We start from the raw sequence: 12605 nt of genomic DNA, 5'->3' as shown, positions 1-12605 counted from the left end.
TTTATTTAAAAACAAAAAAATTGATCCATAATATGAAAATATTATTAATTAATTATTATCTAAAATTTATATATTTGTATCACAATTATGTCAATAATTGTAAAATATGAATGTTAATACAATAGGAATATGATGTTTTAGCTTGTGGGGAAGGTGCCTGCGCCTCTCTCTCTCTCACACAAAAATTTAATATTAATATTTACCGATACAATTTTTTATAATACAAATAAAAAAAAAAAATCTTAAAAATAAAGCTACTTTTAAAATTAATAAAATCTTTATTCTTTTACCATTTCAAATACTTTTAAAAATAATAAAATCTTTATTCTTTTACCATTTCAAATACTTTTAAAAATAATAAAATCTTTATTCTTTCCCTCAGTTGGATATCGATTTATTATTAGCGTACTCAATATTAAAAATATGTATAATTTTATTTGTACTGATATCATTTTATTAGTATTATAAAACTAATAAAAATATTTTTATTATTTTTTCTTAGGTTGTGTTTGTTTGGGGGTTTAGATTTTGAGTGAAAATTTGAATAGTAAAAATTTGAATTTGAATAGTTGTACGATGTGATATAAATAGGTGTTGATGTGATGTTTTTAATGTAAAATTGATTTTTAGTATAATATAAAAAATGAAAAATAGGTGTTTGATTTTATGTTTTTGGAGAAAAAAAATTGGATGAATAGTGTAAATCCAATCCAATCTCCCAAACAAACACACCCTTAATTTATAATATATTTTGAAATAATAATTAATATTTAAATATAAACACGAATACACTCAGCAGTTACGTATGTACACTCAAGAATATCTTTGGATTAAAGCGCCGGGCCGGCTCAAATATTAAATGCTGCATTAGGAAGAAGTAATTGCAGAATGAAGCGAAAGCATACCGTCGTTGTATTGCCTTCTAACCTTCTTGTACTTCTCCAGCAGAGCCTTGTACTGTTGTTCCACCTCTTCCAACCTTATTTCATTACAAAACCTCCCTTGCACCTGCAAAAACGCAGCTTCACTGTTTATTTGTGTCGACGACGATAACTCGGGATTATAATCGCAATCTAAAGATGAAATATTCGAACTCTCCGGCCCCTTCATTTCCGCAATCCATTTTATATGCTCGAGAGGATCTTCATTTCTCCGAGCAGCCGACTCCGTATGTCGGAGGGCATCCGAAAATCTGGCCTCGTTCGCAATTCTATCGACCAAATTCTTGAAAACATCGTTCTGATTGTTAGAAAGATGAGTTTTGTAAGAAGGCAGTGCCGTAGCGCCAACTAAGCAAGCCTTCCGGAACGCCAGGTCACTGTCGCCGATTAATTTTATTGCGACGTGCATGAGCCTTACGGCGAGTACGTGTAGGTTCCATTCCATAGAATCGTTCGATTTGCGGAGCAATGACAACACTTTTTTGTCCCAACAATGCATTGCTACTTGCATGAAGCCTTCCCATCTGTCGCGTAAACGACCAAAACTTACATCAGAATAATGAAATAATATCGAAACCCCTCTGTGCATTGTTGACTAAACGAGTATCTAAATATACACGATCGAATATACACAATTAAACCAGTTTCATACAAGAAAGGCATAGCTTCACAAAACACACCTGTAGTTTCACGAAATTGCGTCAAACCCCCATACTAAAAAACTGCGATAAACTCTCTTACAGTTTCATAAACTTTGCATCTAACTCCCTCGGTCGTCCTTATTTAAAGATGGTTGCCTATACACGCCCAAACTGCGAATAAATTTCAAAATCTCTATTTTTAAACCCAAAAATTAGAGATATATTCATTTATCTAATATTTAGCCTTAAGTAATCAAATTCTTAGAACCAAAGAAAAACAACTATTTCTGAGTATATTTATTGTTCCTTAAAGTTGAATATAAAAAGAAATTTAGAAATGAAGATTCTTTTACAGTTAGAGCGCATGTAAGTCTAACACTGTTAAATAAGGACGGCCGAAATGATTAGACATAGAGTTTATGAAACCATGAAGAAATTTAGAAATGAAGGTTCTTTTATAGTTTGAGCGCGTGTGTGTAAGTCTAACACTGTTAAATAAGGACGGCCCAAAGGATTAGACATAGAGTTTATGAAACCATGAAGGAGTCTTGACGAAGAATTTGGCATAATTTCGTGAAACCACATGTGAGTTTTGTGTAATTTTGCCTACAAGAAATGAAAATGTACACAAGCTAATCTACACTAAGTATCATCAATATATTTCATACGCAAAAAGCAACTAATGCGACTAAACTCAATTTTCAATGCAGCTCGGGTTCTCCAAAATGTGAAATACGAAGGCTGACTGATATATTAGGGTACACACATAATTTTCCATTGCAAAGCAAGGTTTCGAGTTTCGAGTTTCTAGTTTCTAGTCTAGCAGAGCTATGTTATAAACTAAGTCTAAAGTGTTTAATATAATCATCGACATTATATACAAAACCAAAAATGCATAAATACAAATTGCTTACTCAAATGGAGGCTCGACTTCGACAGATAGGGTCAGATGTAGGGAGAATCCAATATTTTCGTCAATATTTTGATCATCCGCTGCACCAGTTCTTGCTTCATGTGGGAAACCTCTAGGGATGTACAAAACATCGCCCTCTTTCAGAAGAAAATGTCGACAACCATTAATCTCCGGACTTTCCCCTCCCAAATCATGCAAGCTTTCAAAAGGCTCGTACAAACGAGGTAACTGGGAATTGGACCGAGGAAATATTGTCCATTTTTTCTCACCGATAAGTTGACATACAAAAACGCAGTGATCGTCGCTGTGGCGAGCGAGGCCTTGCGAATTCGACGGTGTCAAGTACATATTGACGCCGGCTGAAGGCTGCCCAAAGAGAGACGCTAATCCATTAGCGATAGTTGCAATAGATTGAAATCGAAATTCCACGCCGCGCAGCGCTATCGAGTAACCTTGATTGAATGCTTCTTCACATTTTTTCAAATCATCGATACCGAAAACATGAGGAGTCGAGGTGCAGCTAGAGTCAAATTGATTCTGAAAATAGTGCGACTCTCTTCCCCCGCACGATGTTTTCACAACGCGTATATCCTGATTGTAGACTATACGGCAACCGAGCTCTTTCTTTAATTCGTCGATGACATGAATAATATCCAGATCGTCCGAGGCCATTGCCGGGCAAGAAATAGTGTCTTTTAGCATCGAGGTAATAAATTTAGGTATTTCCTCCTTTCGGCCAAGATATTTAACAAAAGGACTGAACATCGACCTCATTGCAGCTTCGGAGATATTCGCTATAAGCATCGGAGACACCTCCCATATCTCTGACAAAAATTGTTCAATGCTAACTTCTCCCGAATCAAAAATGCTTTTCTTAACATTTTCAAAATCTTTTGATCTCGGATCTTGATCATATTTTAGAGATAACCTGAATATACTTTCAGCCAAACTACTTATTGAGATGCCGAGCTTACGTATCTGATCACATCCGGAAGAAATGCTGCATAGCTGTTGTCTATGTGCTGCTCTCCATACAAGTTTCAAAAGTTCGGTAAATTTTTCAGAAAGTTTTGTTGGTATATGATGAAGTTCTTCGACTGAGCAGGAATTGACGAGAGTGATAGCACAACGGAGAAGCAGAATTCGATATTCATCTTCCTCGATCAATTTTAGTTCTTCAGCAAGAGAAACTGTGGAAACCGGAGTTTCGGATTCCTGTATAAAGCAAAGACTAAAAGACATAAATAAGTCAGAGAAAACGGAATTCTTCAAGAAATTGATTAGAAAAGTACCATAATATAGACAAAAGAATTTTATGTCAGTGAATTTCGCTGAACCACTTGCTTCTTCTAGTTTTCCTATAGGTTTTGTCGATTCTCAGACGAACATGCCTTAGACTAGCCTGCAATATCTTCATCCAAGCAGAACATTGTTCCAGAATTTTCTTTTCTTTTCTTTTCATTGTAAAGCAATGAAATTCTTCACTAATATATCGAAGACTTATTGCCCAATAATTGAACTTGCGACGACTACTACGAATCAAAAAACACAGATACATAATGCAATAAATTGGCACCATTCGCATGCATATTCAATACCATTTTTGCACAATTTTAAAACTACAACACAGCCTTACTTTTTCATCCAAAAACATCATTTTCAACGCATAAAATCGATACAAAGCATTATACTACCCCAGGATTTTCCTCTCCAAAAAATTCAAATCGAAGAAAGATGAAAACATCCTAAACACACCCTAAGTTGTGGGAACTGCAAAAAACATCACACATAAGCAATTATCGATGATTACCATACGAATCAAGCCATATAAAGAAAAGATTTTACCCATAAAGTCAGTTCAAATAATGAATTTGATGCCTATGCTTAAGCTTTTGCCATGAATTGGCTCTATAGCCTAAACTGAGTAAAGCAAATGATCAAAAACTTAGGTTCTACTGATAATCAAATTCATATTTTGGCATCTATTTGATTAAATCCAAAGAGGAAGCTCACAGAAGACTCTTGATTGCAGAGAATTCGACCAAGCGTCGACGTCCAATCGATGCTGTGGATAAATCCAACATTGCATTGCAGGCAGCCATTGCAATCTCTGGTTTAGTACTTCCACAGTTCGATATTAACCCCTCGACTATCTCATCCTCCATGGCAACCTTCTCATTCATCTCAATCGATGCTATGGCTGCAGCACCGATAATCTCCAAGCTCTCACGCTGAATTTCAGTATAACTGTAGCAAACACAGGGAATTAACATACTAAATTCTAGCAATAATATAATTTACACAACAATTTTATCAAATCTAAACGAAACTACTCATAGATCGAAAGGCACAATCCCAAACCACCCAGAAAATGAAAAGTCGCAACCAGCATAAATTGATAATAGAAGTACTTGGATTTGAGAAGCTCCGGAAGCAGGGAAAGGAATGGAGACAGAGGAGCACGAGGAAGGCGCCGGAGCAGTTCGTTCAGGCATTTCTTAATGAGTATTGGATCGCGGGACTCGGAACAACAGGCCGCCAACAGTATAGCGAAAAGCTTCTGATTCTGCTTCCGTCGCATGCTCCTATTCTGCTTCTTCATATTCTTCTTCGCTAGACTTCCTCCGATCTCCATCTTCTTCTTTCTTGTCCAGCTGCCACCGCGGCTCCTCCGCCATTGCAGCAGAATTGAAGCACTGGCTATATTCTGGACATTAACTGGGCCCAATTGATAACTTTTAGGCCCAACTCAAAGTGCAATTTTTTTTACTCCGAAAAATTTTGCCTATTTGGATTTGAAATGCAAACTAAAAATAAATAAATATTTTATTAAAAAATATAAAAAAAAAAGTAAAAAAGAAAATAGTTGAAGATATTTTTGAGCATTAAGTTAAAAATTAAATAGAATAAAAAGATAATATAATAAAGTGAATGATATTTATTGTAAATAAATACCGATGAAAAATAATAATTAAATTTTGACTTTTTAAATTTTTTTAAAATAGTAATATTTTAAATTTGATGGACGAAAAATAAATAAATTTGGCGGACAGAGATAGTATTATATTTTTAATTTTATGATTATAAAATACCAAAAGATATGAGTGTGTTTGTTTGAATGTTTGAATTTTTAAAATTGTTTGATTGTGATTCAAAATTGATATGAAATGAGTTATTAATTAAATTTTTTTGTTTGAATAATTTCACTCACAAAATATAAATATTTTTATTTCGAATTTTCAATTATAAAATAATTATTTTTTTTAGTAACTATGCATTCTATTTTTTTGTTACAAATGTCTCGATTTTACCGTCATATAATTACTTTTATACAAAAAATAAAAAAATAAAATTACTTTTACAGTATTTTTAATTATTCACTACAATTGAAAAATTAGTTTTATTTTTAAATTTTTGCTCTAAAAGTAAATGTATATTTTCAAAATGAACGGATAAAGTATTTTAATATAATATTTTGTGATAGATAGTTAATATAGTTTTCTTAAAAACAGTGTGGACAGTAGTGATTCGGTTTGATCGCACAACCAAATACATCGAAATTAAACTAAGAATGTATTTGTTTAGAGTTTTGATTTAAATAATAAAAATAAAATTATAGATCAAAGCAGAAATGTACATTCCATTGCGGTACATATGTATGGAAACCGCCGTGGTCATATTTTATTGTACACAACCGTATTTAGTCAAAATCGGCTGCCACATCGATCCCTTTATGATCATATGAGCAACTTTGTTTGATTTTTTAATAGTAAAGCCAAATTTGATAAAATTATTTATACGGAGACTAAAATTAATAAAATTATTTATATGGAGACTAAAATTAATATATTTTGATTATATTGGAATTAGTATTGATTTTTTTCTATTCAAAAATTTCACATTTTAAAAATAAATAGTTATGTTAAATAATATAGGAATTAATTTTAAAAACACGTAAACACCTATACGTTTGGTTTAAGTTCAAAGTTTGTTCGAGTGCAGCTAGAAATTAATTTGAAATATGGTTTAAGCTCAAACTTTGTTCGATTGCAGCTCGAAATTAATTTGAAATATGGTAGTATTTTTAAACTTTACTTAAATAGTTTTTTAATTTTAATATTTTATTTAAAAAAAATAATTTATCTTTATTAAGAATTGTACTAGTTAAATAGTACTCTCTCCATCCCATGTTATATGTACCGTAAACACGAGAATTTAGGTAAAAGTGTAGTAGTAAAAATAATTATTGTATAATAAAACTAACTATTGATTAAGATTCAGATAACTAAACAGTATAATTAAGATTAAAAAAATTATAAATTATGAAATTTAAAATGTGATTAAAGTGTATAATTATATTTCGTAAAATTGAAAGGACAAAAAAAGTGGGAAAAACGAAAATAGACATAATGGACCAAAAAATATGGAACAGACAGAAATAGACATAATTGACGAAAAAAGTGGAACGAAAGGAATAGTGTTTTTTATTTGAACTAAAAAAGAAACATACTTGTAGTTTTAAATAGATGTATTTTTTTTATATTAACTATGGAGGATCACATACGTAATATAAAAAATAATATTTGATATCGAATTATTAATTTTTTTAATGATTAAAATATAATATATATATTGCATTATACAAATAATATTAATTAAAAATTGTGTTACTGAGCAATTGTTGAAGGAACAAAAACTTTTTTAATATTCAACTTACACAGTTCAGAACAATATAAGATATATAATCCATCTATTCTGAAAGAAAAGATATCTATTTTTTTTTAATGTCTCAAAATAAAGTATTTATTAATTTTAGTAATTGTATTATTTATCTAAATTAATAATTTAAAATATTATTTTTTATATTACCAAAATGATTATCCATAACTAACGATACATATTCATCAAATTATACAAAGTGGCAAATAGAAGAATGAAACTTTTATTGTGACCGTGAAGTCATTGGTTCAAACCCCCGACGCCTCAGGAAACACATGGTTCGCCTAGTGTGACTTTCTCGTCGGACCTGGTTTGCAGGATATTAAGTTCGGCTACGAATTCCCACGTCATAAAATAAATAAAATACAATTTTGCTATACATATATAAGAATACCTTAAAGTATGAGTGTAAGAAGAACTACAAAACATAGGTTTACAAAAGATCACAAGAACTTGAGCTTTGTTCTTTTTATCTTTTTTCTTTTTTATATTTTTCCAAAAAAAATAATACACTACATACATTGTCCTATATCTTACATAAAAAAAAAAAAAAATTATTTCCAACAATTTTACAAAATAAACACACCCAAGTTATATACTATTACAAAAAAAATTAATATATATACAAAAATAAAAAATAAAAATAAAAATCAATATATTACAACTTATTATTTTTATATTACTTACACAATTCTCTATATCTCACATAAAAAAATATCTCTTCAAATAATTTCACTAAACAAACACAATTTTTTTACTTAGGAACCCTAAGAAATGAGGGAGAAATAGAATCACTCTTTAGCGAAGGGAAAGGTTCCGACATTGAATCCCATGAAATCTTGTCTCCTATCCTTGGCTTCCTGTCCAAAAAAGTCGGCCTTGCCGGTATCCGATCCACTTCGACCTTACACGTCAGCATTGCCACCAACTCCGACATCGGTGGCCTCAAATCGCCCTGAGGTTGTAAGCACAAAAACGCTACACGGATCACTTGTAGAACATCGTTTTCGATAATGCCATCTTGTTTTAGCCTCGGATCTATGAGGTTGGCCAACATGCCCCTCTCGTATAGTTTCCATGCCTGCTTGAACGAAATATTTTAGATATATTTTTAAAAAAAAATTACTAGTAATTTAAAAAAAATTACGATTTTTTTATTTTTTTTGTCTTTTTAATCGTTTCATTTACATAAATACAATAAATAATATAATTTAATACATTGACACTTTTTTTTACCTAATATAAAAAATACTCAAACTAACAAGTGTATTTGGTTGGGGTTTTGAAAAAATATTTTTTATTCATAATTTTTTTTCCCTAAAAATATAATAGCAAATACTTATTTTTTATTTTTATGTAATATTAAAAATTAATATTACATTCAAAATATCTCATCACCCAACTATTTTTAAACATTTTTAAAACCTTATTTGCCTACAATATTATTTTCTATAAAATTCTCAATATATATAAATATATATTATTCTTAAAAAAATAAATAAATATTCAATATAAAATATTATTTTTTATATTAATGATACGATTTTTAATGTCTGACAGAAATTATTCAAATCAAAACACTAAATAAACAAAGTCATGTAAATGGAGCCTTTATTTACATATAGACATAGATTTTGGAATTTCGAAGACTTTTTTTAAAATAAATAAATAATTAGTATTTGATTGTAATATTTATATATATATATATTGAAAGGGTATTTTTTTAAAAAAAAAAAGTAAAAAACCAAATATAAAAACTTCCAAAAAAAAAAAATATATGCATAATTTTCTGGAAAAATAAAAGGCAAAAAAACATACATATTCGGGGAGGTACTGCATTTCTGATGGAAGAGTGAGGTCAGTATTTTTGCGGCAGCTAATAATTTCGAGCACAAGAACACCAAAACTGTAGATGTCGGCTTTCTCCGACAGCTCTCCTCTAATGGCATATTCAGGTGCAGTGTATCCTCTACAACAACATATCACCGCATCATCAACAACAACAATAATAATAATAATAATAATAATAATAAATTGATCTAGATGAAAAATCCAAATTTATAAAATTTGAACCAAATCGAAAATTTTAAAATTGTATAATACATGTAAAAAAAATCCAAAAATGTATTTTTGTTTAAAATTAAATAAACTATTTAATGAATAAATAATGTCCAATAAATAAAAAGACAAATATGTGGCAAGATTGTTAAAATTTAAAAATACTTACAAACAAATACTATTAAATATTGTAATTTATTCCAAATTTGTTTGAAATTTCATTATACGAAAATAAAAAATTTAAAAATAGTTCTACCCAAATCCAATATTAAAATTCCAAAAGAAGCCGAACCAAAACTTAAAATTTAGTTTAATTCGGATTGAATATTCTGATTTCAAATATTTTGCTTACTTCTAAATACTACAATTAACTTTCACAAATTGCGTCAAATACTATAAGATAATATATGACAAACATTTTCAATTCAAGTGATTCAACAATGTTTAGATTGAGAAAACTTGGTTTGAATTTTATATTTTAATTAATATTTGATGTGATATTTTATAAGATAACGATATATTTTTTTTTAAAATTTAGGATCTAAATAACAAAATTAGAAAGAAAAAATCAAAAGAAACATCCTCTAAAGTATCTACTCAAATAAAGAAGGGAAGGTAAACTTACAAGGTTCCCGCAAATTTAGTACTAAGATAAGCTTGATCTTCCGGAAAAAACCGAGCCAATCCAAAATCCCCGATTCGGGGATGGAATTTCTCATCAAGGAGAATATTGCTCGCTTTAATATCCCGATGAATAATTCGTACATGCGAGTCTTCGTGGAGATATTGCAATCCTCGAGCAATCCCGAGTATTATCTGGAATCGAGAAGTCCAGTTCAAATATATATTTGTTTTTCCTACGAAGATTTGAATTTGTTTCGTATTAGGAAACCATCGAATGAAAGAAAGTTGCATATGTGTAAGAACATGGACAATTAGTACCGTAGACGATGTGGTCTAAACTCCGGTTCTTCATGTACTCGTAGACAAGCAGGCGATGGGATCCATCGAAGCAACAACCTAGAAGGCGAACGAGGTTCTTGTGTTGTATACTTGTGATCATCCTCACCTCCGCTAGGAACTCCGGTTCTCCTTGTTGAGATTTTTCGACTGAGAGTTGCTTTACGGCTACTGTCCGACCATCTTCTAACTTACCCTGTAAGAAAATATTCGACATTGCGTAAGAAAGTGCGTATGATAATTTTTCGATAAGCTTACGAGTTCCTTAAAATGTCTTAGTAGGTTTGGCAGTTGCATTTGCGGTTGGAAATAATAATAGTCGAATTTGAATAATTATTTAATTTGATAAATAGATATTCATATAATGTTTTAAGTGTATAAATAACTTTTAATAAAATACTAAAAATTAAAAAATAAGTTTTTGGTTTTATCTTTTTGAAGAAAAATTAATGAATAGTGAGTTATTCTTTGGTAGTTTGTTTGTTTATTTTATTGATTTGAATGCGAAATTGTGAAGTAATATGGTGCATTTTTACAAAAAAAAATTGTCAATAATTCTCTTGTAGTTTCGAAATTCAGCGTAATTCTTTTTTGCATTTTAAAAATTGAATGGCGCCGTCTTATACTTTCAAAAATATTGCATGAACCCCGCCATGCAAAAACTGTAGATGATAAATCATCTTTTCATCACACAGAAAATGTAAAAAGGATTTAATGCAACATTTTCGAAAAAGTATAAGAGATTTTATGCAACATTTTCGAAAGCATAAGGGAGTGTCATGCATTTTACAGAGTATATGGATAATTCAGGCTGAGTTTCGAAATCACGTAAGAGTTATGAATGATTTTGACTTTTTATAAAAAAAAAAAAAAATTGAAATAATTGTATAACAAAAAAAATTGAACTAAACTCTAAAATAATTTTGCCTTTTTAGGTTGGATGCACTTTCAGATAGCGGCGGCAAGTTCTCAACGTTATATAAAAAAAAAAAAAAGTTTATCTTTTAAAGTTATATGAAAAATAAAATTACTAAACAAACTGAATGATTAGAAATATATATATATAGATATAATGGTAATATTTTATATAAAAAATAAATATGAAACTAGATATTTTTGAGAAAATTTAAACTTTTCAATTATATATATAATACATACAAACACTCAATATTGATTATGAAAGCATGAAGCATAGTGGATGAACAGTAGAGTTACCATGAAAACAGGTCCAAATCCACCTCTCCCCAGAAGATGATTCTGGTTGAAGTTCTTCGTCGCCTTCTTCAATGTCTCGAAATCGAAGTAGCTAATCGTTCGAAGATTTCCACTCAGCACATCTTTCGTTACTGCAACCACCAGCCAATACAAATTCTAATACTCAATTGATCAACAATTAAAATTCCCAAACCCTAGCGAACAACCAAATCAAATTCCAAAACCTGCAGGTTTCTTCGTTCTCCGATCGAAGAGCCGCCGCAGATTCTCCGGCTTAACAAATCTCCGAAACAAAAACAAAACCAGCAGCAGGATAAGAAGAAGCAAAACCACTCCGCCGAGGATGACGAACAGCGCCGGCGAACGATGCTTCTCCTCTCCGCCCTGCATTTCAAGCGAACCTGACGGCGAACTCGCTTAATTCGCCGATATCGGAATCCAAAACACCAGCAATAATCGAATCGAATCAGATTTCCGAATCTCTGACAAAAATCGAACTCGATTCAGTAAAATAGCATACCTTGGAGCCTCAATCGAGGCATATATGGTTCCGAAGATCGCCGACCTTACCCCACAGCAATGGTTGTACTATGTACAATCAATGAAGGCTCTTGTTGGTGGTTTTTGTATGGAACGATGGATTGGCGCATGGATATAATCGTCGAAACGCGGAAAGCGTGTCGAACAATTCAAAGTTGTCGCTGTTTTGGTGAATGCGATTTTATTGGCAAGCGACGCCGAATAGCGACTTATGGGACGGCTTTAAAATCATACAATAATAATAATAATAATAATAATAATAATAATAATTTGAGCTGTAACACTGTGTCCTTGTTTTTTTTAATAGAATTATTTTATTTATAATTTTACAATATACCCTTCCTCTGCAACATTTTTTTTTTTATTTATGTTAAATTCACTGTAATATTTTTAAATTTAAAAATAATTAATAATATTTATATATATATATTAATATACACTTCATTTTATTCAATCACATCACTTAATATTTAAATTATGTCAAATTATCGTACTTAATATTCTCCGTCTAAATTATCATTTTAAACACTAATATTGCACAGTGTTTGGAATGAATGGAGTATGAGTTTGTTTACTTTGTATTTTTGAATAAATATATTTTTTATATTAGTAAGCATC

General features: G+C 30.6%; 2 protein-coding genes across 2 annotated transcripts; both read right to left on the bottom strand.

Moving 5' to 3' along the window:
* Positions 1 to 747: 747 nt before the first annotated feature.
* LOC127259532 (uncharacterized) lies at positions 748 to 5168 on the bottom strand. Its single transcript, XM_051286914.1, has 4 exons — positions 4907 to 5168; positions 4509 to 4742; positions 2497 to 3726; positions 748 to 1465 (listed from the first exon to the last, which is right to left on the bottom strand). Exons 1-4 carry the CDS (start codon positions 5128 to 5130, stop codon positions 868 to 870), a joined length of 2286 nt encoding a protein of 761 aa, XP_051142871.1. The 5' UTR covers positions 5131 to 5168; the 3' UTR covers positions 748 to 867.
* A 2617-nt stretch (positions 5169 to 7785) lies between these two features.
* On the bottom strand, positions 7786 to 12123 carry LOC127258154 (cold-responsive protein kinase 1-like). Its single transcript, XM_051284868.1, has 7 exons — positions 11968 to 12123; positions 11672 to 11863; positions 11448 to 11578; positions 10215 to 10428; positions 9898 to 10129; positions 9033 to 9183; positions 7786 to 8295 (listed from the first exon to the last, which is right to left on the bottom strand). Exons 1-7 carry the CDS (start codon positions 11987 to 11989, stop codon positions 7969 to 7971), a joined length of 1269 nt encoding a protein of 422 aa, XP_051140825.1. The 5' UTR covers positions 11990 to 12123; the 3' UTR covers positions 7786 to 7968.
* Between the last annotated feature and the right edge of the window lie 482 nt (positions 12124 to 12605).

The sequence above is a fragment of the Andrographis paniculata genome, unplaced genomic scaffold (genome assembly GCF_009805555.1).
Source record: "Andrographis paniculata isolate CXL003 unplaced genomic scaffold, ASM980555v1 Contig14END, whole genome shotgun sequence".
Taxonomy (NCBI): Eukaryota; Viridiplantae; Streptophyta; class Magnoliopsida; order Lamiales; family Acanthaceae; genus Andrographis; species Andrographis paniculata.
Note: the sequence above shows the minus strand (reverse complement) of the source record. Positions and strands in the feature narration are given on the sequence as shown.